Raw genomic sequence first — 26,814 nt, forward strand, 5'->3', positions numbered from 1 at the left:
GGCTGCCCAACACCATAACCCAGCCAAACACACACAGCTTTGGGCTGTATCACAGGGATGGGGCTGCCCAGCACCATAACCCAGCCAAACACACACAGCTTTGGGCTGTATCACAGGGATGGGGCTGCCCAGCACCATAACCCAGCCAAACACACAGTGCACTGCAACGTGCACCTATGCACGTCCTCCAGTCATGAAGACAAGGAGAATTAGAGTGCCTTTGGATTCAACATGGAATTACCATATTGCCTAATGCTTGTAATTAGAGGGCAGAATGGATCTGGAAGCTTACAAGCAACTCATTCAGTGAGAACCAGGGGATTTGCATGCGCTGCTTGCTTAAGTGTTACAGGAACTACCAGCACAAAGGTCCAAGGAGTCAGTGGGAAAGATGTTGCAATTAAACACCATCACACAATTATCAAAATAACTGAAGCAGCACAATAACTGCTTAACAGAGATAAGCCTCCTGAGTACCAGTCAAATACTGAAGAAATCAAAACTTTCCAAGATGAGTTTTCAGAGAAAAATCATTCCTGTCAAAAGCACCCTGGACACCTGCAGAAGCTGGAAGAGGAGCATGTGGTGGGATGCAGAAAGCTGACACTCTTATTTAGGCTTTGGGATCTGGAAGACCCTGATCTCTGGCAGTGATGGGAGTAACTAAACCTTCTTGCTGTAGTCCCTTACTGACTCCTCCCTCCAGAAATCAGTGCCTGCTGGTTTCTCTTCACTGGCAACCAGCACACAAGTGTTTAGAGTTAAAATAAAACTAAGCACCAACTTCCCAGTCACAATAATCTTTACAGTTGCCAAACCAAAATATTTTATTGGTAAAAACAGAGCAAAAGGTTAACTTTCTTAAATGAACTCAGGCAAAGAAGATCAAGTCTTGCACCAGGTAACACTCAAACAAACAAAACTGGGGTAAAACTGAATTTTATTTGGAAAATGCAACTCATCATCACTTTCTCAAACTAGCCACCAACTTCCTGAGTAATTCCAAGTGATAAACCAGGAAGTGAGCTGTATTAACAGCCTAACTAATTGCATGCTTCAATTTTTTTACTTGAGGTGTGTTTTAGGTTTTTTTTTTTTTTTGGGGGGGGGGCAGATGCAGAAGGAAAAAGACAACAATGTACACACAGAAGTAGTAGTACAGACCAAAATATTTTCTATAAATCCTTGTTTATGTCATTTGTTTCTATAATTTCTTAATTAGACACACAGCCTTGCCAATGAAAGTGCACAGCCCACTGCTTTAAGATCAAGGTTCACTTCATGTGCATGAAAGCTAAAAAAAGTGTAGCTTTCAAAGCCCATGCACTGGTAAAACCGAAGTTTCACTATTTTTTAAAAGCATTTAATTTATAAAATTTGCATTCACATTAAAAAAAAAAAAAAAAGAAGGTACCAAATACAAAACCACCCTCCCCTGGTGCTCGTAAGAGCATTCTGCCAGCACCAAAGATGCTCCTTTTAGAGCACAGCATAAGCAAAACACTTATCTAAGACAAAGCACACTAAACCTGGATTTTAAAAAACAAATGCCTGTCACTTCTATCTCACCCACACTTTAAACAAACAGAACACATGAAAGGCAGAATATTCTTTCTTTTTCCTTCAAGTACTAAACCCTTTCTGAAAATTAAAGTCCACGAATATAATTCATTACCCTGTAGGAAGAGTGTGACATGGTAGCATCAAGCCCCAAATTATCATTCTAGGGACACCAACACTAGCTGTAGGGCAAATGTAAATTTATCTTTTAATCCCTCAATTTTTGCCATTTCTAGGCATCACATACCTCAATAAGGAGCCTGAAGTATTATTCAGCTGACTAGCTTTTAATTTGAACAAACTTTGTTTAACCATGACCCAGAGCCACACATGAAATAAGATTGTCTCTTCACATTTAGTAATCTTCTAGTTAACATGCAAAACAACCAGAAAACTACTTGAAAGGACAAAATTCAGTCAGGGGGAAAAAAAAATTAAAAATAAGGGCTGTGTCTGAGTGCAGCTAAGTATACTGTTAAACATGTTATCCCCCTACCTGTTCTAGGTACTGAGGTGCAAGGTGATTTTCACAAAGGCCAAGGTCCTGTGCTGCACTGAAAGACACCCTGGGGGACTGCCTGAGTCCTAGCAATACAGCTGGATGACCTGCAAAGCATATTTCATTTGCCTTGAAGGCAAAGACACCCCTGAGTCTCACCAAAAGGTTCTTCAGGGCACCACAGTCCCAGATACCTGTGCTATATCCTCCAGAAGACCCTAAAGTTAGTGGGTTTCGACACCCTCCCAGCACTGCTGACTACACCACAGCCATCCTCAATGTGCTGAAATAGGAAATATGTTCTGCCCTAGATGTGGGAACACCTTAGGGGTAAACTTGGAGAATATACTCTTGGGATCTTATTTTAATCCAACACTACAGAACTGCAAGGCTTCAGTATAAATAGCTTTTTGCCAGTGACCAAAAAAAGACAAACCATGTCCCTAGCAGTGTTGAAATATGTTTAACCTATAAGGCCATTGTAACTAAAATATGTAACTACTGACAACAGTCACTACTGACCTACATAGAAAGGACTACAAGACCAGCTTTTATTGTCATGGATTCTCAGTTTTCCAATGATTACAGAGGGTGAACCTCACAGAGGATATTCTCCATGCTGTTGTACTTACTGTGAAGATAGTCTGCAAGGTCACCGCCATTACAGTACTGCAAACACAACAGAAAGCTCAGTTAATACAGGGCAAATCAAAGATTAAAAAGAGAACCAGTAAACCTCAGTAGGATGGCAGGCTTATCACAGTATTTAAACATAAATTATCACACGTCAAAATACATATTCAAAAGTTAGCAGGGAAAACTCCATTCCTGTGGGTTTCTCTCCTGTCCTATTTCTCCTAAATGTCATGTTGCACGATGATACACCAGCATTAAGCAGCTTTTGTGCACAACCATGTTCAAGCACATCAGAGAGAAAGGTAAAATCAGAACAAAGCAGAGGGGTCACCACTGGAGACCTCGGAAAGCTGGCTGAGGAAAGCCTGGGAGTGGACACAGCTGAAAACTGAAACTCCTCACATCAATGTTCCACATCATTAAGAAAAGTCAACAAGACCTCAGAGTGAAAACTGCAGAGGAAGTGAAACATTCAGAGGCTTTGCAGGTAAGCTGTGTCCAGAACATTCTCTCTGGTGTATGTCTGTAACACACACTCCCCCCCCCTGGCACCCCTTTGACGCCTGAGGTTCAGTGTCTGACTGCTTAGGCCTGTGCCTGCACAACCTTCTGAGAGCAGCAAGACGGAAAATCCCCTGGCTGCTCTCTGCACCCACACTCTCCAAGGCCAGAGCTGCAGATTAGATTAGTAAAGCCTCACAGGTGAGACTGCCAGCAGAAAGCACCACTTGTGAAACACGCTCATCTGCTTAAAACAAGTTGAAAAAAATTTAAAAAGATAAAGAGGGAGGGAAAGGAGGTAAAAAAAAAAAAAAGAAAGAAAAAGACACACTCACCTCCATAACCAAGTAGACAGAGTTTGCCAGTTCCTGGGGAAATAGAAAATGGAAAAATAAGGGATTTATGCACTGAAATATTTCAGACATTTAATTGCTGTATTACCTTTTAAACAGATCATCTGTTCTCTGCTATGAGTCAGACTGAAGAAAGGGTAAAAACATTATTAGGTTAATTCCTGGAAGACTGCTTACTTTGAAAATGCCAGGTATTTAAGCATGTTATTGGTTTGTGAGTGTGCATCTGTTTAACCAAGCTGATCTCCTGTATTGTGCCTTGGGTCTCCATGTCCTTTTGGGCTCCAGGGATTAACAGTGGCACGCAACACAGATGCTGCCACACTGCTATCTTAGAGCCTTAATCATTTCCACATTTAACTTGGCCCTTTATAGCAGTGCCCACATGAGCAGCACTAGGCTGAACAGAAAGATAAGAGCAAGAGCAGCACAACTTCAGGACTTGCAATTCAACCCCGCAGCTGAAAAGTGCCCAAGAGACTCACCTTCCATTGGAGGGCAAAAAGGAAAGATCTCAGACAAAAAACGTAACACTTGCCAACCAAGTTTTCTACATGCCTTAACAGTGCCATTATCAGGTGGCTAAAGCTTTCTGGATTCTAACAGGGGTCAACACCAGCGAAGTCCAGGCCAAATGCTCATCTTCCTAAGTTCACTACAGGTGCTAAACTGTGATGCTCTTACCATCTTGGGAGTTCACCTCCTGCCTTAGCTGACCCTCTTCCCCAGCCCTTGGGAAACGTGCACATATCCACGGTACAAGCCACAGGATAGTGCAGAGATGTGTCCCACAAAAATACGGCACCACAGAGCCACAGTAGGAACCTTGGCGGCTGTGCAGCACGTGGTGACACCACTGGCTGCCTGGCACATGTCTAGCAGAGCCACCAAACCAGTGCCAGAGAACAGACAGGAAAACAGCCAAATATTTCAACCCTGGGTAGGCCCAGGAGGCCAAAGGACTAAATCCTGTTGTTGAAACAGAAGTCAGCCAGAAGCAGACCTACTACATAAAACCTGTAAGCTAGAAGTCACTCCTAAACTCAAAGGCCCAGCTGGGGACACTCACATGAAGCAACTGCCTGGGTGAGTGGAGAAGTCCTGAAAGCAGAGGCAGAGCAAGAGATTCCATTTCCAGGGCTCCAGGGCAGCATCACTTTACTCACAGGCTGTGTAGATACCTGAGCACCTGATTCCTCTTCTGACCCAAACCATTTCAAAACCCCCAGCATCCACCCTACCAGCTGTAAAGTTTCCAAGCAGTCTGCACTGTCTGCTCCCTGCCCTTTCACCCTGGTCTGCCCACAGGACTCTGCTTCCCATCAAGCCTGTACCAAATTCCCTGCCTTTGTCAATGCCTGGAGTCCTCAGCACCTCTCGCTTTCTCTTCCACTCTCTTTTAACCTCACGATGTGAAATCTGGGTTTCCAGATGTTTGCTGAAGACTGGTTGGAGGAAGAGAGGAGGAAGCTGAATTACCTGTGACTTGAGAGACTCAGCCACAGCTGCAGGGGAAGTGGCCACCCTCCCTGGAGGGCTCCAGTGTCCACCAGAGCCCGAGGCCACCCTCGATTCTTACAGCTGTTCTCACTGCCAAGTCCAGCTGAGCCTTTTGAAGTCCCCTTGTTTGTTCAAAAAGAAATTTTCTATGATATTTCAAGAAAGTGTTTCTTGCACTTCCTTGCATGACAAACACTTCTTTAAACAGGCTTTGTTTTTCAGCCTCTGCATTTGAAAGCAGCACGCATTAAGTCAATCAATTTCATACACACTTGGGATGAAATGGGAAACCAGTCTGTGGTTAAAAGCACCAGCCCAGGGAAGCAGTGCAAGAAGAAAACCCCAAGCATCATCACAAGCTTTGCACATGACAAAGCACTAAGGGAGGATTCTCAGGAGCATTCAAAGCCCACCAGCTCCTGCTGTCCTAAGGAGGAACAGCAAAAAGCCAAGGTTGATAAAAGACACCCAGGACTTTCACTTCGCCAGCAACTCCAGCCCCAGATGTACCAGAAGATACAAGATACACCAGAAGTGCAGTGCAGCTGCTCAGGGAACCCATCACAGGGCAACTGCTGGGCACACAGGAAGTGTCTGAAGTGGTTTTTGCAGCCCAGACCAAGTTGATCACTGCCACAGAAGCAGTTTTCATGGACACTTCTTGGCTAAACGTGCTGTGATCATTGCAGCTCAGTAACTCTGCACTTTAATATGTATAGTGCCAGCAGGGTTTGGGGAAACTCAGTGTATTTTTACATACAGAGAAAACGAAGAGGAACCAGAGCTTACACAAACCAAGTCCAGCAGATATTTGTAATAATTTATTAGCCAACAGCTAATGTACACTGTGCAGTTTGGTTGTTTTTCCACTCTACATTATTTAAAGACTCTGCAAACAAACATCATTGAGGAACTCATTGATTTTTGGCAGCCAGTGTGTGCAGTGACCAAGGTTAAACAAGGACCTGCACAGGCAAGGGAGATGCTCTGCTTGACTTTCCCAACAACAACATGACCTTGGTGGTTGGTGATTTTCTCTCTCCACTCTGTGTTGGTGTGATAAGAGGGCAATGCCTGAAAGGCTTCTAGGAGAGAAGTCTGGCTCCCCCAGCCATCACTGGCAACAGCACCCTCTGAAAATTCAGCCTCACCAGGCAGAACTGGCCTCCCTACTGCACCCACAGCAGCAGAGGAACATCTAGCAAGGGTATTTTCAGACCACGGATGCCTGTAGCCGGGAGAACAAACTTACACGTTTGCAGTTTCAGCATTTCAAAACCCACTTACGAGAAAGAGATTTGTAAAATTTTTCCAACAAAACAAAACATTTATTTCAAGAAGGGTCCCAGAAACAAGCTCTCGTTTGGAAAAAGCCAGTAGAGCTTACTGTGGTTAAAATAGATTCAGCTGTCTAAAGACACTTCTGGTTTCTCAAACAGGCTGATGGACTTCTCCAAGCTGATTCAGCAGCAGAAACTACTTCTTGTCCATTTTTATCCTTCCACTATGGTTTGTTCATTAACAAAACAAGGAAAAAATACTGCAAGCCAAATTTTGCAAGCTACCAGTTTCTCTGAAAACCAGAGCAAAATACCCAACCCACTCGTTTTCACATCCAGAAAAGTATTACAGTTTGCTGTATTTCTGCAGAGGATTATGTTCAAGAAGTGCTACCAATAATTTCCTTTGGACCTCTTATTCACATGTGCCAGTCTGTGCAGCCAAGCCTAATCCTGTCATTAAACAAACTCAATGAAGGGAACAGCAACAGACACAGCCCCCTAACTTTTCCTGTCATCACAAAGGGCAGCAGTACCCTGACCATGCCCCACAATAGCAGCAAAACACCCCTGCCAAAGGCATTACGCTGATAATTAATCAGTCTGGATCATTGCCTGACTTGTTCTTGCAGCAGAGGCCCCAGTGATGAAGTTACAATTTAATTGAGTGTAAAAATAGGCAACAGCCACTGCTGTCTACAAATAACACACATCTGCTGATGGAGGACAAAGAAATGAAGAAACCTCATTTGGCAATACACCATAAATCACCCCAAGACTCTTCTCTGTTAAAATTCCTCACTGTGACACCAGGAGACATGGCATTATGGACATTAATACCCAACAGTCCTGTCCCCCTTTAAATTTTCTCTCCACCCATACTGGAAGGTGGCATGATCCTCTTCTTGGAAAGAGTGTGTTTAGGTGTGTCCAAAGGGAAATGTCTGGGTGTACCCACAGTTAGTCATCCTCCTACCACAGCTTAAAAAGTCTCAGAGAGGAATTTTCCTTAGAAAAATCCTCCTCTGCACTCTACCCCTGCACTCAGCCTGCCACCAAGTTTAAAAAGGTGCTCAAGAACGGAAAAAACTGGAAATGTGATTACACAACACTCCCCAGATTCTCTCAGCAGTGCAGTGTTCTCACCAATCTGTGTAGGACTCTGGGGTAAAACCAGCAAAGAATGACTTCCACCTCACACAAGGCCTCTTTTCTAGGGCAACTGGGGGATGCAGGAGGAACACTGAAGATGACGGTAGCTCCAGGGTTACTCCCATGTGCTGAGCACTGTGGGCCTGACAAGGCTCCTGTTGCCTACCGTAGAGGAACCATATGCACTCAGGTCTCAAAACTACTTCTATTACTCTCCTGGATGTTTGCTGCCATCCCTGTGATGGCAGAGGTTCCTGGTTTGTGCCTCTCAGGAGATATCTCCCACGAGCTGCTCAACACTACCTCTCCAACAGCACCCAGAGATGCTGCCAAGCAAAGATAATTTGCTGCACATGGATCTCTCCAAGCAGGGCCAGGACTTAACCAACTGCATCAACACAACAGAAGCATAACATAAAGCTGAGGGTCTGACAGTGGAAGATAACTCAACACCAACTGAAAGCTAAGCTTTTCCATTTCTTTTTTCTTTGCTACTTCCCCCACTCACTGCAGCAGAACCACTGCACACCACATCTTCCTGTTTTACCAGCAGGATCTCATGGAGCCAATGCCCTTCTGACCTATGGTCTCCAGTCACTGCTTTCTGACAGTGGCACTGGAGTCATGAACACAGTCCATAACAAACACAACTTTGCTTTACAGAAGCCAGTTCTTAGGCCAATGGCACCTGGAAGGTCCCTAGCTCAGGCAGGGGCTCCCAAGCCAACTGGGTTTGGAAAAAAACCTGCCGTTCTCAGGAGAGGGGAAAAAGCTTTCTAAAAAGTAAAATCTCTTAGTACTGTTTCACTGTGGGCCACACCTTGGCTTGAGCAGGCTCTGAAGAGGGAAAGGAAAACTGTCATGCTGTGCAAGAATTATCTTCTGATGCAACTATTGGAACGGAAGCAAGATAAGGGACAATAGCAACATCAATCAGAAGTGTGGGAAAACCTATCACTGCTCACCCTTTGGAAAACCAATCTAAAGCAAATAGCTAGAAGATATTCACATGCCTTTTGACCCCAAGTGAAAAGAAAAACAGGTCTCAGAGCCTCCTGTGTTTCTGTTCTCTGGCCCTGGTTATCCTCCTCACTCCTCCTGAACCTCCTCAACAAGGAACTCAAGAACATTTTGAGCAGGCTTCCAATTTAGGAAACAACAATTAACTCAGATGAAGAATGGTAAAACCTGCTGCTACTGACTGGAAAGCATTATTTCCACAGTCAGCACATCTGTGACTTTCCAAAATAATGAGGGCTTCTAATTTCTTAATGTAGATCCCATGGAGTAAGCATCAGAAACAAGACCTGGCGAGGCCCACAAACTTCTGCATTGGCCCTTGACTGCTTTCTGCTTCCTTCTGACCTGCCAGCTTGCTCTAGGATGTGGAGCAAGCAGGAGGCCCTGCAGCACAAAAATGGTTTATGGGTGGCCATGCAGCAGGCAGATTTTTGTAGAACTGGAAGAACAGTGATGCCAAGGGTCAGCATCGCCACATTCCAGGCACTACCGTACTCTCCGTTGTAAAACGGATGAGTTGTTTCAGGACAGGTTGTACTTCAGGGCAGATTAAAAACAGCAGGAAAACCATTCCCTGGTACCACACAGGCTTCAGGAAGGGAGGGAGAGTATTTCCCATCCCCCTGGCAACAGTTCTAAAGTCTGCCTCCATGACATTCGAAAATAAACAGGACAACGTCATGTCCATGGAGCTGCTCTTTGCCAGGCAGCTCATACCACCACAGCCAGACAGGAGCACGGCTGGTGAGGCAGCTCAGCCTTCCAATGATCTGAAGAAACTTCACCATCCCTTCCACTGGACATGAGCTTCCAGCAGGTTCCTTCAGCCCAGCCCCAGCCATCCCCCCAGGCAGGGGCAGTGGTGGTGCTGGTCACAGCCCTGCTGCTGGGCTTCACAAAGCGCACTGCTGGCCTCGACCAAAGCCCTGAGACCCAATGCACTTGCTGGATGACTGATGGCTACAGCACTTGCAGAGAGCTCAGATAGAAAAAACCTGACTCTCCTTCACAGGCAGATGGGGCCTCTGCAGAGCAGCACACTACAGCAGGTCACAGCTGGAGCCGCCACCGAGCCTAACCACAGAAACCAAAGTATGGGATTCATGTCCTAATGGGGTACAGAAACAAAGTGCTGGGTTTCACAGGTCACAGAGCTTTGAGGCAAGACCAAAAACATGCACATCAGAGCAAATTAAGACTTGTGCTGCTGGAACACTGAGAAGCAATCCCTTCTTACAGCAGTCACGTTGCTCTGGGGGTAACACTGCACCTCCCTACAGCATCTGGGCCCCCCCAGCCAGCTCCTGGAGAGACACCACTGCCCCAAGACCACAGAATGCAGGCCACATCTGTCTGCAGCAGCTGCAGCAAGGATAAGAGAATGTAGAAGATAAAAGAGCAGCAGAATCCTGAAGAGTTTGGGCTTTCTGACATGGGGTGGAAGGAAGTAGTTACCCCTTTGCCAACAGGCAGATTAATATCTAGAAGCTTTTTCAAACAAAAGCAAGCTCCTGTGCAAATGGCAATGCATTACGTTAATGCTATCAAGAGAGGAAACTTCAGAATTCTAACAACGATGATAAAAATAATCAAGATCAGATTTGCTTTTTTGTATTTATTCCTCATCTCCTTCCTGTATCACAGCCATACTATAAACTGAACATTTAAGGTTGAATTCCCCATTACCTTAAGCTCAGTCACATGTACTGGAATACATAAAAGCTGCATTTTATGAGCCTGCCCAATGAGCAGGGGTAGTGAGGGGAGAGCTGTGGGTTGAGGTGGATATTTCAGTTTTAATCACACTCATTGAGACACATTAATTTATTGAGATATGTGCAAATACAAGCAAAGTGACTAAGTCCTGAGGCTTGATTTTAGTTCGATTAATGTACTCCCACTGATAAAGTTGGGAATTGCTTGTTTTTTAATGGTATATACCAAACAAAATCTGATACTCTGCAAGAGTTGTTTTGGTTTGGGGTTTTTTGTGGCTTTTTCTTTTTTTAAGCAACTCTGAAAATTAGAGGTCCAACCTCCCCGGCGTTTTCTATGGCAGCTGCCTGAGTGACTGGCCTTTGCAAGTCTTCTTTTCCATCTATTTATTTCATACTTCATTCACCAGATTTAAGAAAACAAACACACTTGTTACCACAAAGGTGCGGAAACAAGGAGTATAAAGAAAAAAAAGCATGAGTTTTCTTTCAACTAAAAACAGTCTTAATTTAAGAAGGGAAAAAATCCAGTAACTGGAAGCCAGAGAAACATGAGCTCGAATCTGCAGTATTTAAACAACAGAGAAATGAGCCCTTTTTAACATATTTAGTATGCTGGCTACAATTGCCAACCAAATGAAAAGAGCATCGAATGCAAATGAAGAGAGTCTCCCGACGGCTGGGGTGCATGCAGGCGAGGTGACACAGCACCCACAGGGACATGAGGTGACACAGCACCCACGGGGACATGCAGAGCCCACCTGACAGCCCCTGGGCTGCCTCCCAGCCCTGCCTGGCACCACTCCCTGCGGTCCCTGGGGTCCCCATCACACCAGCAGCTCTCACACCCCAGGCCACCAATGCCTCCCACCCACACAGAACTGGCTGGGAGGCTCCCCCTTCCCGAAGATGTGTAAGATGCTTTGCTAAATGGGATCTCTAATGACTTAAAATTATGCATCTTTCATTCCCCCCACCAGAACCACACTGTCTGGTTGATCCCTACTATGCCAGCTCAGCTGACCTAATTCCTCCTGTTATTCTGATGCTAGGAGACAAGCCAGGTGCTCCTGCAGCCAGACTGAACATTATTGCCCTAAGCAACCAGTGATGCACAATTTGATTCATTTCTATCAGCCCCCCTTGAAACAACCTTGCTTAGTAAACAAATGCAGCTCTGAGATCCTCACTTTGCATTTTGACAGCATCTCTACGTTTATGGTAGTATTAAAGGTCTGCACGTTATAGAGCAGGAGACAATGCACAATTAAAGTGCCTCTTTGCTATATACTAATCACAGCAAGGTTCCAAAGCTATCTATGGGCAGGGTTTGTCCTTGGATTCTGCTGTGAACATTTGTTATTACATTTCTCAGACAGGAAATGTAACATCTGAAGACAATTAAGATGCTTTCTCTTAAGCAAAGAATGCTTAGGTCTGCACCTGAGAAACTCTGCCTTGGAAGACCACATCATTCATGTTCATTTTCCACCAAGTTTGCCATTTGCTATTCCATAAGTAACAGCAGGAAAAAAAAAAAACCAAAACACCACCCAGCCAACAAAAAAACATCAAGCAAAACCATATATACTTATCCTGAAAACAAAACCAAACCAAAAACCTCTCCTTGCCTTTGCAAAGACCAACACCTCTGCTGACCACCCCTGTGCTTCTCATTCCCACTGTATCTCACTTCTGGGATGGAGGCAGTTTGCCTCATGGAAGACCCACATCCCCTTCCAAAGACCAGCTTCTCCAGGTGTTTTGTCAAAGCAAACCAGAGCCATCCAGCTTGGATTCCTAGCACCAGCACCAACCCTCTGCTTGCCAGTCTGCCTGCTGTGCAAAGCTTTTCAGTTGGTATCAACAGGTGGGAAGGCAGGTGACTTTTATGCCAGAGGAAAAGGAAAGACACACAAAAGTGAACTGTACCCTCAATTCTCTACACAAGCTTGAGCACTAAGATGAGCTTTTGAGACACACAGCTTTATTGCAGTTTCACAGTTCAGGGGCAACTTCCATCCAGCCACAAAATTAAATATTTTAATTAGGCTCTGGTTTGAGCCTATAAGTATTTTAAATAAATTCAAACAGTGGTTTTCCACCAAATTCAATCCCACTCAGCCACTGATTAGGACACACCTCTTCCCATCCATCATCCAAATCTTCACCTCCCTTGCTTTGCTCACTCCAAATGTGTTCAGTCATCACAAAGATTTACACGGTGGAAATTGTCATGGTGGAAACACTGGTGCAGCTTCAAGAGCAGCAGCACAAACAGCAGCTACCAGAGCTTTGCTATCAAACTGCGAACACAACAGCCTTCCAGTTTCCAATTACTCCTGGGAAACATTCCTTAATCTGTCATTACAGTCTGAGTAATGCTGCCTTCCACAGGAGCTTTGGTGGCCATTAACCACCACATCGCCGGCTCTTCCATGACACCTTAATCATGTGAGAGGAACACAGGTATGTGCTTTACACACAGCATGAGTAAAACAGTGACCAGAACTTCAGAAATGCAGCAAGACAACTCCCTCTAAAAAAAGCCCATGACTGAGGTCTATATTTAGTGGTCAACATTTGCTGGATGTTTCTGTGACCTGCACAGTGGGATACTTGGCTGGGGAAGCCAGCATTAAATAAAAGTTTGACACTACAGAACTTTCAACTCTCCACAACTATGGCCATGCTGGTCCAGTAAACTCTCAAGCATTACCCTACAAAACTACTGGCAGAGGGTGGCTGGGTTTTCATCCTTTCCCCTTCTAGCTCTAAATTAAGCCAGATCCAATCTTCAGTAAGAGTGATTCCCTTCAACAGATGTGAGGATGCTGACGGAGCAGGATAGCAGACATCCCATTCTTGTCCGCAGCACAAACAGAAAGAGGATTGCTTGGCAGTTCAGAGAGCTGCACTTTACACCCACTCACCAGGCAACCTGCCAGCTTCGCTTGGGGATGGAATTAAAACAGAATTTAAGCAGGCAGCCTGACCTCAGGAGAGCGATCTCCCAGACACAGAGTGCCTCTTTAGTCATTCCAAGTGCCTCAGTGGAGCCCTGTCTCCCGAGACAGGGCATGTAAACAGCAGTGCCTGAGGAACAGAAGATCCTGCATGAGGTGGCACGAGAGGTGGCAAGGCATGAGGTGACCCTGCAGCAGCACTGATTCATCCAGCATCACGCTCATCAGTGCAGTGCTGGAGAGGTGAGCGGTGCTGGAGGGCACACGGAAGGACACTGCTGTCCATGGAGCTCCAGGGGTCCTGGGAGACAGCGGGAGGCACGTACACAAGATGCAGAGTAGCATCTAAGGGCTCTGTGTCAGATAAAGGGTGATGGTGCAGCCAGCACAGCACAACATCACAGCCCAGCAGCCACAGCTCTATTGATCACAAGGACTTTCTACACAGCAGCAACACAACAAGGCTGTTATTACCTGGCTCTCAAGACCAGCCCAGGGTGACTGACTGATCACTAAGCTGAGAAGCGTTTGTTCTGCCACCCATGCCTTAATCCATACGCACAAGAAAAACTGCACTGCAAGGACTCTGTGTTCTTTGTCTCCAGGTGATACAGTCATCACTGCAGAAATATTTTTGGTGAGTCTGTACTACATGACTGAGTTAAGCATTTGTCTCAGCTCATCCCAAACTGGTGAGTATAACAGGCCAACTTGTCACCAAACTGTAGAAACTGTTACCCTCAGGTAACATAGGCTGAGCCAGAAACGTCACAGCACAGTGCCTTGTGTGACCTTAACAGCTGTGTTGCTGCAACCAGTCCATCCCACCCATGCAGAAATTGGGGGGAAAAAAATTCCAACACAAAAGCCACCTGATATCCACTCAAGCCTATCAAATCATAGCCAGGCTGCTTTAAGAAGTAAGTTCAGCTCACAGCACACAGCTAGGGAAAACGTGTCAGTAAAATAATCCTTCTTCCTATTTCATGCAGGAAAATGCTTTCTAATATTCAAAGCATGATAGTCCAGATTTAACAGATTTTTCTGCCCTAGCACCAACACAGCCACATATGAGATCTTCAGCTGACACCTATTCAGCCTGGGGCAGCTGGCACAGAACAGGCAGGGAAAGACACCCAGAATCTCCCACTGCCCAAAGACCTTAGCTACATTTGTAGGAACTTCTTCCTAGTGCTGGAAGAAGTTTTCTGGCACACAGTGCTCCCAGGATCTGACAAATTCAAGGGTTCCCTTCCTACCACTGAATCTCCTCACATAATCAAGTGGTCTCTGATCACAGATTTAATGTCCTGAGACACAAAGGAAACCAAAGCAAGCCCCCTACACCAGACCACATGTGCTAAGCTTTCCTTATCAATGAGCATGAAGAGCTGAGCTGATCCTCAGACTCATGGAGACCCGTTTTCCAAGAAACCTCATTTCCATACCAAGTCCTCCTTTGGCAGAAACCATGATTTGTTGTTATTAATTTCCACCTTAAGGAACAAGAGCTCATTTGGCTGTTTTCAGAGTACCTAGAAGTCCCTCTGGAGTGCTATACTCCCCTCGACTGCTGCAGACTGGGGACCCCAGTTCCAGCCCCTCTGCAAGCCAGCTGAGGGGGTCAGGTAGTGCTCAGTAGCAACTAATACACCCCACACATGGTGGAATACAGCTTTTACTGTCTGCCAAACATCTCCTGTGCCTAGGAAAAACCCACATCACAACTCCATACAGACACTAAATAGACAGCACTTTTAGAAATGTGATACAGTAAGATTTATCCTCTTTTTGAGCAGGGGTTCTTGCATTAGGCTCCTAAACTATTAACAGCACCTCTCATTAATATGTGAGCACATAATAATGGGCATATGCATATTTCATTTTGTGAGCCATTCTCATACCCTTGCTGTTCTTAGGACTCCAGCAAGGGGATCTATAAAAGTCCAGCCACTGCACTTTTATGCATCAAACATTCACTAGAATCATTTATTCCTAGGAAGCTTCTTATTTTGTCATTATTTATGAACCAATATCACAAAGATCTGTGAAATGAGAAGGAACACAGCAATTTTCCTGGATTTGAAGGGTAAATTAAGGGTGCCAGGGTGAGAGCTCCTTGTCAGCACTAAACATCAGTACTGCAAAAGTGTTTGTCTGGAGCAAATCTAGCCTTGCATCAAAAATCTCATGTTGTGAGAGGTCTGGCTAACATGAGTTTTTAACCAGGAAAAGGCAAATGAAAGCATCATTGGGTGTAATCATTTGCTTACAGCCACTGTGGTTTTGGTAACCATTTCCTTGTGTGTAAGAAGCACACGAGTAAAAGTTAGAGTCACTGTTGACAGGCAGTGCAGAGGAAGGCAGGACACAAAATGCAATGACAGACAAAGCTACAGGGCTTTTACAGGAAGTATTTTTTTCCTTTTGCTCTATGCTGTAATACAAGAATAAACATCTTCTGTTTTAGAAAGCCCACAAGTAAGGGTTCAAGTAACTGCAAATAAGGTATTTTTGAAGATAAATACACATGCAGCTATGAATGAAGCTACTGATCTGGTATCAGGGCAGCAATGTGAGTAAGTAGTAGTCTTTTCCACAAAGTAAGGAAAGGTGGACAGAAGCCAGCCTTCCACAGACCTGCACTTTTACCTTTGCAGATAATTTACTCTCACACAACTCCTAAGCAGACACAGAGCAAGGCCAAACATTCAGACATCAGACTGTCTGGTGACAGATCACCTCACACCAGCGGAGAGTCCACACCCAATGCCTCCTAAATAACCTCATTTTCTCTGAGAAATCAAATTACCCAGGTTATACAAGGACTCTGTGACAAAGCTAGTAACTAAATATAAACCGGGGCATGCCTTGAGCCCAGGACCATCTCAGGTTCCTGCTTTGTAGTATCTTACACAGCTTCTAGCTAAAATCTCACCAAACTGCTAAACACAGAATTTAATAAAGCTCATCACAAAAAGAGAAAAACATATTGCTGTAATTGTAACAGTGATGAAATTGCTCCTTTTGCAGAAATGTCTTTGAGTTGCCTCCTACTCAGCAGTAATTTGAAGCAGGGAGAGGAATCTAACACAAGTTTTGAAAGATCTCAGTAAGTAAACCCAGCAGCATAAATGCTTCATACAAATGCAAACTATAAAGCACAGGAGCAGCCACTCACTCTCTCAAGTGAAAAGTTATTAAGTAAATTTAGAAGGTACAGAGAATGAAAAAAAAACCAAACCATGAAATGTAATGCCCCAAGTGGCCTGTGCCCATAGGAAGCTTTCCCATCACTCTGCAACACTCATCAGCCCAAAGGTAGCTACTGCTTTGCCCGATCAGCACTGAAGGCTGGCTCAGCAGCAATGCACAGCTATCCAGAGGATATTCCCAAGCAGCAATCCTGCTCCCCGCCAGAGCAGCCCGACATCCCCCTCTTGCCAAAACAACGCCAGGCATTAAACACTCTCCAAGGCACCTCTCCAGAGTCCCCTGGTCCGGCAGGAAGGGACCCAGGGGTGTGCCAGGGCAGGGGACTGCGGAACACAGGGTGACACCGGCAGACTACAGCACCCAGCAGGCACCGCTGACAGGCACCGCGCTACCAGGGCTGGGACTCACTGCGGGGGTGACGTGGAGGCCACCGGAGCCAATCCACGGGAGAAGGAGGAAATGTCAACAAACACGGTGGCCTGCGGGACGCGTGATATCAGCGACAGGGCAGGACACTCCCGATAAGCCACGCCAGGGCCAGCCGAGGGTCCGGCCGCGCCGCGGTCACGCAGCGATCACGCAGCGGTCACTCGCCCTGCGCGTGGCACGGGCTGGACCACAGCCCCTCATCCCCCAGCACAGGCGTTCCATCCTGGGCTTTGCATCCTGCGGCGTTATTTTTTAAAAAGCATCACGAATGGCAAAGAAAACTTGCCCCGTTACCCAGCAGGATTTAACTAAATAATCAAAGCAAAAAAAACCCCAAAGAAACACTCGTTGGATAATTTGCGTTTCACAAGCCCCTCTAGATCTTCAGCGCTGACTTTGAAGGAAAAAGCAACTGTGGGAAACCACAGTAATCTGAAAATGTCTGCTGCAATTTTTAACACTTAGTGACGGCCACAAGGACAACAGAAAAATGCAAATTAAAATCCTCTGGAGCTGAAGACAATCATATGCTACAAAGTCATGCTCACACTATTTTTACACGGCCTAGGAAAAAGAAATTTTCTCAGGGAGGGTATCCAGACCAGAAAAAGAAAAGAAAAAGGTGGGCACGCCAAAAATAACTACTATTCATTTTATTTCTAACATTTTGAGAACTTAAGAGCTTCCAGCATAGACATATTCACCACCCTGCATTTCACTGTGTAACATCCTGGAAGAGAAACTCCCACCCCAACTCCCAACTGCACATGAGTTGTGTGGTCCAGCCAACAACTAACACATGATCTGCTGTGTTTGTTTATCTTTCCCTAACTTATCAGAAGACTTTTTTTCCCCCCAGAGTTCACATCTGAATACAAACATTTGTTAAAAACTGAAATTTCACAAACTCCATTTAACCTTTTCCAAATTTAGAATGCTTTGAGATAATTGAATGTAATTACCTGGAAGTCATACAAGGCAACAATGTTTTCATGTTTCAATTCCTAGAACAAGTAAAAAAAAAAAAAAACCACCATAAGATAGGAACAACAAAGGGCATATAGAACAAAGACTGAAGAAAACGAGTCAGTCTGCCTTTACCTTAAGAATTTTTATTTCCTTGCCCAGCAGAGTTTGTGACTTTGCAAGGTTCTTCTTGTTAATACATTTCACAGCTACTTCCAGCTCAGGTTTCTGAAACAGTGCATATGTAATACAAAATAAATGTAAATTTCACTATTCATTCACATTAGGATAAGCCGCCTCTTAACAGATTACAAATACTACTGAAAGAAGTGTCTTGCAGCACCGGTAAAGGCCTCTCACTTCACATCCTAATGCCTTCCCCTTACTTGTTCAGACTTGCCCTTTCCTGAATTATGCCTGTCAGGCCAAGGAGAAAAGCCCAAGGTTTGGGTTTTTGTTACTACTTTATACAATGATTATCCTCTTATTTAATCACTAGAAATAAATGCACTGTGGGAGCCGTGGCTTATCCCAAGCACTAATGATGGAAAATCCACTGCCGAATTGGTTTCCTTTTATTTATCAGTAAGAGATTTCTCCTCCTCCTGGAAAAATTAGGTGGAGAAGACTTCACAGACACACACCAAAAAAAAAAAATCCCAACCAAACTAAAGAGCTCCTTTCATAGACAGCGTGTGGATTTTTTTCTCCCTTGTTTTGGAGGTGAGGACGGGTTTTGGGTGGATCTGTGGGCACCCCACAGGCAGCTGACGGCCTCCCAGCCCCAAGGTGAAGCCACCTGCCCGGCTCCTGCCGGGACACACGCCTGCTCCCGAAGAAACTCCAAGGAGAACAATAATAAATAACAATAAGCACCCCGAGCCCGAGGCGATGCCCAGGCTGGCAACAGCCGCCGCAACCGGCGGGGATGCAGTGACCGGGGCGCGCTGCCCCCAGCTCGGCCCAAACCAGGAAATAAATAAATAAATGAAAATCAGAAGCGGCCCGGGGGGGGGGGGGGGGGGGGGGGGAAGCAGGGATTCTCACCTCTTTGTGCCTGCCTTTGAAGACGACGGCGAAGGCTCCGTGCCCGATCAGGTCCTTCCTACTGAACTCAAACTTTCCCACCGTCTCCATGGCGCTGCGCCGGGGGGTCCCGGGGGCCGGCGGGGAGGCTGCGGCCGGGACGGCTTCAGAGCTGCAAAGGGACGAGGAGGAGGAGGAGGAGGAGGAGGATGGCGGTGATGAAGGAGCTGCCTTTAAAGAAAATTAAACCTCTCCCAATCCAAACACGACGGGGACAACCCCCGCCACCGCCCCCCCCCGAGCGGTCGGGAGCCAGAGCAGCCCCGCTCCCGCCGGCCCCGGCAGCTCCATGCCGGGCTGCGCTGCCCACCTCGCCCTCGTCCATGGGCTGCCTCTTCCTGCCGAGCGGCCGGGAGCCGGGCATTGTCAGCGGCCGGGGCGAAGCTGGCTCCTCAGTAGCGGGCCTCCCCCATCTCCTCCTCCGGCCGGGCCGGCGCGGCTCCTCGGGCCCCGCTTCAGGCGGGGCTCCCCATGCCGAACCCCGGCCCCCCCCGCCGGCAGGCGCGGCTTCGCCGAGAGTCCACCTTAAGCGCGATCCACCTTAACGCCCGGTCCGCCTCACGGCAGCGCTCCACCTTAACCGAGATCCACCTTAAGGGCTGCCCGCGCCCCCGGCTGTGTGCGCTGGCGGGGCCGGGGTCGCGCCGCGGGAGCCGCCGCTCGCTCGGCCGGGCCCGGACAAAGCTGTGCGGAGCGGAGCGGGCGCGCCGGGCGGCGCAGGCGCGGTGCGCGGCGGGGGAGGCGGCAGGCGGGCAGGCAGAGCGGCGGCGGCGGCGGCGACGGTACCTGAGGCGGAGCGGCCGGGCCCGGCACATTTAAAGGCGCCGCCTGCCGCCCGCCTGAGTCAGCGCCGCGCTCCCGCTGCCCCCGCGCCGCTGGCCGAGGCTGGGCCGGGAGGGCTCCTGCCAACCACCCGCCCGAGCCTTTGGGAAGTCACAGAATCATGGGATGTTCTGAGTTGGAAGGGACACACAACGATATCGAAGTGCGGCTCCTGGCCCTGCACAGCACAGCCCCAGGAATCCCAGCACATGCCTGAGAGCATTGTCCAAATGCTTCTTGAACTCTGTCAGGCTCGGTTGTCACCACTTCTCTGGACAGCCTGTTCCAGTGCCCAGCCACCCTCTAGGAAAGAACATTGTCCTAATATCCAATCTGAACTCCCCTGACACAGCTTTAGGCCATCCCCTGGGGTTCTGTCACTGGTCACCACAGAGCAGAGATCAGTGCCTGCCCTTTCATTTCCCTTCACAACCCCAAACTTGTACACCACGATAAGGTCTCCTGTCCATCTCCTCCCGGCTGAACAGACCAAGTGATGTTTCCAGCAACTAAACAAATGGGTCTGTTCAGGTCAAGTTCACCCCAGGAGCTCCAAAGTGTCCAAGTGGACCTGGTCCCAGCACCTCCAGCCCCCCTTCCTCTCCCCCAGCATAGCCCACCTCCTCCTCCACAGGCTCTGGCCCTTCTCCACACGCTTCTGTGCCAGCGGACCACGGCTCCTCTGTGGGGAGCCAACTGGGCCTCCAGAAGTCCCTGAGGGTGCCTCCATGGAGCTCTCCTCTGATGCACACTTCTCAATGTCCGGCTCCAAAGCTGGGCATGGAATCAATGTTGCGATAAGAAACCTTTCCTGGCTTGAGCCTGGTGAGCAGTTTGTCCATCCCCAGTCTCTTGCTGCACAGTGACCCACAAGCTCTGCCCCGTGGGTGTGGGCTCACAGGTCATTCCCTCCGTGGCAGGCACCTCTCGCACATTTGCCCCATCCTCTGCTCCAGGCTGCCCAAACCCACCAGCCCTGGTAGCGTCCACACCACTTGCGCAGTCGCTCCTGTTTGTAAACTTATCACGACGTCATATTCCAATTGCAGAGAAAACAACGTGCCTCGTGGGCAGCACTGCCGCTCACGCGCTCAGTCTGAAATTTGGTTTTTACACAACTGCACGGTATCGACCTGTGTATCGACCTGTGCCAGCACTGCAATTCCAAACACGCGCTGCCTGGGTGATGCCAGCGGCTCCGCAGACACCCAGCACAGAGCGTGCTCGGTGTCGTGACGCTGGGTGGCTGAAGTTATCACCATTCTCGGCAGAAGTTAGGCACAAGCAGCACTTCATAGCGTCAGGACGTGTTATCTACACAAAGGCAGTAGCTGACTGATATGATATCTGGCCTGTAGTCTGTTGTCCTTGGTTCCTTCATAACTGGTGTTCAGGTACCTTCCTCCACTTAAAATTTTAGTGGCAAAATGACGGTGTGTACTAAATGCCAATATAAAAGTAGCAGCGCCTGACTGGTAGTGATTGGCATCTCAGATTCCAGCAGTTTAGTGCTTTTTGGGAACTGTGAACATGACAAGGATCAGAGGGAATCTGAAAATTGCCTCTCTTGAAGTAGCCTTTAAATCAAAACAAGACTAGAGCACCGTCGTGATTTCAGCAGAAGTTAATTTTAAAACTGCTTTAAAAAAGCAAACAATATACTTAGCCACTTGTTTTCTTTCACACTTCTGTGTCATCCACACATCCACAATTTCAGGCTTTTGTCAGTGATCATAGGGGGTTAATTAAAATAGTAACACTGAAACCAGTAAAAATGTCAAACATCATCAAACTTTCAAAACAAAAAAAAAGGTACTTGGCAAATGACAGACACAGGAATTAATTTCACCAGTTGTTAAAAGCCACTGTCTCTAATGCAGAAGGTAATAGTTGCAAAAGTTTAAGGCAGGAAGTGAAGAAAATGTTTTGAAACTACTTAGACGATTTCTAGGCAGGCAAAATCTTGTCTCTGCCTTGGCTGGAAAGCAGCCAGAGCACTCTGGTTAGCAAGTGCACTCTTGCAAGAACTGTGGTAAAATCTCCAGTGCCCACAGGTGTTTCTGCCTTCTCCAGCACAGCAAAGATACACAGTCCTGGTGCTGGGTGAAGGAGGAAGTTGATATGACTGTTGTTCAATTAGAGGCCAAAATATCCCAGTGATGAATGTCCTTTGTTCTGTACTGAGTGTGCTTATTTGTTTCTTCACATGCTGTTGGTTGTGGAAAAAAAAAAAGTTAAACGTAAGTTAGATTTGACTAAACGTGGGTCCTAAGGTAGCTCTTTGCATGCAGCTGTTTACAGAGCCAGGTGGCAAAGTCAGCCTCCTCTCTGCTGACATTTTGGTTTTGTTGTAGGCAAATTTGTTTTGTTTTTAAGCAGGCTCACTGGGTAGCTTTCTAGTGAGTAAAAGGAACTTCAAGGTAGCAGAAGAAAGGTCTGTACAAGGATCAGGACCAAGTTGTACCGGATGCCATGGGCACATGAGGCATCACATTCACTTTGAACTATCAGTTTAACATTTGTAGCAGTTAAACGTCTTTCAAGTGTATATCTTCAAAAAAAACGAAGTTGGTGAAAGTATTTCAGACTTCTACAAAAATTTAGAAGCTTCCCCCAGGACCACTAATAAAATGTAATGCCCCTTGACAGCAAATATGGGTTTGAGATGTTTGGAGACACATTTATGCATTTTGGAACAAAGAGGGCTGAAAAGCTTTTTAATCAAATGTAGGATTCTTCAATTTTTTTTTTCCCCGTGGTTTGCTGATTAAAAGCTTGTGCTCTATCAATTCTTCCCTGATGTCCAGAATTCAGTGAGAGTATGTTTAGGCCAACATCCAACACATGCAAATTCTGTTCTCCTCCCGCAGCCTCCCATTTGCTAATCATGAAAGCACTACTGCCAGCACGTATTCAATTACTTCTTCAGATGGAGGCATTAATCTTTGAGGGGACAGAGTAGAGAGTTCAATTTACTAATGCAAAACATCAGTAGGGGAAGATCTACTGCTGAGATTTACAATGGGTGGAGAATAATATAAGCATACAATACACCCACTGTGGGAAGCCTTGGAATATTGTCTTGAAATTCTCTTTTTAATTTAATGCAACTTTATTCTTTTTTCTAATTTAAATGTAAAGAAAAACGATGGTCAAATGATATCCTGATATCCTCAAGTAATACTCGTTTCCAATACCATGTTTTAATCAGGAGTCATAAATATGGCTGTTTCTACCTCCTGTAATCCAAGAGAGCCATCCTTAGCTCTTGGCTGCAGAGGCACAATGTAATTGTCTCTGAGCTGGGGAATTGGTTAAAGCTACAGAAGTGTGAGGGAATTACATAAGCAAACTCAAGAGTATCAATTTATAATAAAGACAGAATAAAGATTTCCAGTAGGAAATTTCTATCTTTTTATGATGCCTCTGTAGACAGTTCCAGCTTCTTAATATAAGCATCTGCTGTGGACCAGACAGCTTTTCCCAAGATGCTGTCTTTGCTTTTCTAGTTCAGCAGCTCCAGCCAGGTGTTCCCCACACTGCCCAGTGAGAGATCGGAAGCCTTCCAGCAGCCACCCATTGAACCACTGTGTCTGAAAGGCGTGGGGGAATCCTTGCCCAGATACAATCACAAAGAACAAGTTCTTTCCCTTGCTGTGTGTCTCTGTTTTGAGATCAAAGTTCTGCTCGATGCAGAGGGAATCTCCAAGGCCTTCCCGTGTAATCTTTTCATTACAGCGACTGCCCCAGGGACACAAGCACTAAGGGCCAGGACAGCAAATCAATATTTCTGGAGGAAGTGCTGGACTATGAAGCCTGGGTGCATGAGCAAGATGTGACTGAACATGTTACTGCACATGGGCTGAGCCTTATAATTGGTCCCACATCTCCTCTTTGTGTGAAATGAGCGCTGAAGCCTGAAGATGAGCTTTAACATGTGCTGTAGCTCAGTTGTAGGTAGTGCTGCTGCTCGGTAATTATTTTCTTCACAGAAATGTGTGCTTGAAACTTATTCTGGATACTTCACAGCCAAAGAAGATGGACAGAGTAGCACAGAAGGAAAGATCAGAGTTTGAGTTTCAGAGTACATCTGGATGAAAAGCAGACACTGTATTCATGTGGATTCAAAATCTTATGCAAATTCAGGCATGTTAAGGCAGCTACACATCCGCTTTCCACAAACATCCTAATAGCTGAGCACAATCGCCACTATCTGGGCAGAGCCAACACTAACCTGAAAGCTGGAATTTTTGCCAGATTCATCAGGAAGGAGTGAAGGTACAGAATATTCAGTGCTTGGCTGAAGATCAGTTTGGTGGAAGAAATATGTGGAAGGTCTACAAATATCTGTAAATCGTAAAAGTAAATATTAGCCTGGCATTAATGAATAGAAGGGAAGCTACAGGCTGAGTTTAATGGAAAATTAAAATCATGTTGTTTAATCATACAGGTTTCTGATGTCTGCTAGTAGGCTGGATTCTGGCTCAGTTACAGTAAGGATAAGACAGAGATTACAGTACAATTGCCCCAAATCCACCAGGATAAGCGAGTTTTGAACACTGCTTTGTTGTGCTGCATTCCTGCAGAGGCTGAAGGAGTAGATTAATTTGGAGCCCGGAAAACACCTGCAGATTTACAGCAGCAGTAGAAGTTGTGTCAAGAGTATTTGTTCCTACCTCACCAGGGATCTGCAGAAAGAGCAGTCCAGCTCTGGTAAAATGCTTTTGTCTTAGGAAAGGAGTGGTCCTCCACTCAAAACATCAGCTCTTGATCAGTGAAACGAGACACCCAATTAAGTGATGAAGTCTGCAATCTGCTCTCTAACTTTCACAGCCAGCTCCCTGCATCCCACACAGAGCAGAGTTTAAAACATTTAGGTGACATTCAAACATGAGATAACACAGATGGAAGGTCTGAATATTTGAAGTATTAGAGCATTGAGGTTATTCAAATAACTGCTGGAGCAGTATGGCACTTAGCACCACACACAGGAGAGGAAGAGTTGCTTTCCATGGGCTTCCACAGCCCTGTCATATTACATGCTGGATTCATTTATGCTGTGAGCCACTTTATTGATTAATAGTGCTGAGAGATTTAACTAGCCACTGAATTTTCCTGGCAGGCCAGGTCTGAGATGTTTTATTACCCCCCTCCCCGCACATACACACCAGCTTACTGAGCAGACATTATGAATTATTGAAGGTGGCGTTTTAATGTACTCAGCAAGGTGCTCTGGCAAGGGGCTTCCTGGGTTCCCATGGCATTTTAATATCAAATGCATTTCAGGTACTGGCAGAGGGCTCTGGGCACTAAAGGCTGTGCTCAGTGTTCAAATCTGTTAGTGCTCACATCAAGGATCATTACCTAACCTGCCTGTCAAGCGGCTGATTATATTAAAATGAAGTTTGCCAATAAATAAGAGTCTGCAAATCTACCCAGAGCAGTCTGTTTTCAGGCTAATTGGAAGCTATTTTTTGCCAGAACAAGTACTGCTTGTCCATAAATCAGCAGGTTTCATCGTGCAGTTCTTTACAAGATGTTGTCTCTGTCCTGCTTGGGAACAGACCCACTCTCACCACTCTCAGCTTCCCTCCACAGCTACCCACACACTTTGGTGTGTGCCATCCATAGGGTCCCTCATGTCAGTCCTGGTGAAGGCAAGGTTTGTTCAGGGAGGGACATGGGCCTCACTTTAGCCTGTGCTCTGGGATCCCCTCCAATGTCCATTCAAGTCAACAGGATCCTCTGGAACAGCTCCAACACGCTCCAGCTCTAGCCCTTGCTTTGGTGGCCTCTGCATGATTAATACAGGGGAAGCCTCCAGGTTTAAGGACCATCTCCTTCTCCAGGAGAGAGCTGAAATTCATGGTCAGAAAGAACCTTTCAGCGCAATAAAGTCTTTCCAAAGCAATCCAGGTGGACAGCGAATTCACATTTGTCACCTCAGGTGCCTCTGTCCTTCTCAAAAGCAGCCTTGAGACAAAAATCACCAATGAAATCTAAAATATTACAAGTCTGCAGTGACTTCCCAGAGAAACCTGTATCTGTCCTGTTATGAATCAGAGGCCTTGTTGTTTTTCCTTCTCTAAGAGGTGCCCATTTAAGAGCAGGTTTAACCCCATTTCACTGCTGGATTATGGCAAAGAGCCACAGAAGAATGCAGGCTTATAGAAGCTGCTTATTTCTTCCTCTCTGTCATGAACCTGGGAGGTCCAGGACATGCACCAGTTTAAAAGTAGGATTCTCAGGCACTTTATTTGCAGCTGGGCTCTTTCTGGGGTTTGGTGCATCAGCACTGCTGCCCCAGGAGAAGGGAGGCATGGCCAGGAGCACCTCACTCCTGGGACCAGCTCATTTGGGATTCCTAACTGCTTCCAGCAAGCTTCCAGCTTTGCCTTGGGAAGGGACTGTTAATAAACTTTCCTCTTTATGACTAACTGGCTCGGAGGTGTCTCTGTTTTCAAGCAGACCAGTAGCACATACAATTTTAGGTAGGCATTGTTCCAGCCAAGGCCTTACTCATCCAGTGTAAAGCCTGGGCAGAAATGATAGCTTCCTTTATTTACAGACGTGTAAATAACAGCGAGGAATGGCCACAGGAGATAGGACGAGGCATAAGAACCTTCGCTAGTCATGAAGGAGATCTCTCCCCCTGCTGATGGGCTCAGGAGGGGAGTGGGCTGCCCAGATCACTGCTAGAGCCTTCCTGGGGCAGGTTGGGCAAACATCTGGCAGGAATGACACAGTTGAGGACAAACTGTGTCCTTGGACAAGCAAATTGTGTCATGCCCAGCTCTCTCCCCCGTTCTGTGGTTTGTTTTCAGTGTTTTGGTTTCGGGCAGAGGCTGAAAGTTTCCCTAAAAGCCCGAGATGAGGAGTTACTCCAAAAACAGGCCTTGAAAGTTATCATCCTAGTACCACTCCTATGGATACAAAGAAAAATCACTTGAAAAAAGAAAAATGCAGGCTCTTCCTCTGGACCTGTTACCAGTTTTCTCAACTGACAAGGACAGGCTGCTCACAGGAACATGAAAGGCAGCACAGAAGCTCCCTGTAGTGAGCCTGGCGACTGCTGGGTGCAGCAGCTGGGATCTGTCCCCGTGTTGCAAACGC

At 46.4% G+C, this 26,814-nt stretch overlaps 1 protein-coding gene across 4 annotated transcripts in view; it reads right to left on the reverse strand.

The window, feature by feature from the left end:
* Positions 1-20,741, reverse strand: part of ULK1 (unc-51 like autophagy activating kinase 1) — a 78,180-nt gene extending 57,439 nt beyond the window's left edge. Inside the window, exons 1-6 of one of the 4 annotated variants that reach the window (XM_048322552.1) lie at positions 20,322-20,741; positions 18,841-18,991; positions 17,929-18,021; positions 17,790-17,831; positions 3,532-3,564; positions 2,692-2,728 (exon numbers count right to left, since the gene is read on the reverse strand). In XM_048322552.1, the coding sequence (XP_048178509.1) occupies positions 2,692-2,728; positions 3,532-3,564; positions 17,790-17,831; positions 17,929-18,021; positions 18,841-18,991; positions 20,322-20,431 (466 nt within the window). In that variant the 5' untranslated portion in view covers positions 20,432-20,741. Of the gene's footprint in view, positions 1-2,691; positions 2,729-3,531; positions 3,565-17,789; positions 17,832-17,928; positions 18,022-18,840; positions 19,051-19,189; positions 19,554-20,321 lie in introns of those variants that run through there. The other 3 variants (XM_048322551.1, XM_048322554.1, XM_048322553.1) reach the window with 3 other exon arrangements.
* Positions 20,742-26,814: the final 6,073 nt, after the last annotated feature.

The sequence above is a fragment of the Corvus hawaiiensis genome, chromosome 18 (genome assembly GCF_020740725.1).
Source record: "Corvus hawaiiensis isolate bCorHaw1 chromosome 18, bCorHaw1.pri.cur, whole genome shotgun sequence".
NCBI classification, from domain to species: Eukaryota; Metazoa; Chordata; class Aves; order Passeriformes; family Corvidae; genus Corvus; species Corvus hawaiiensis.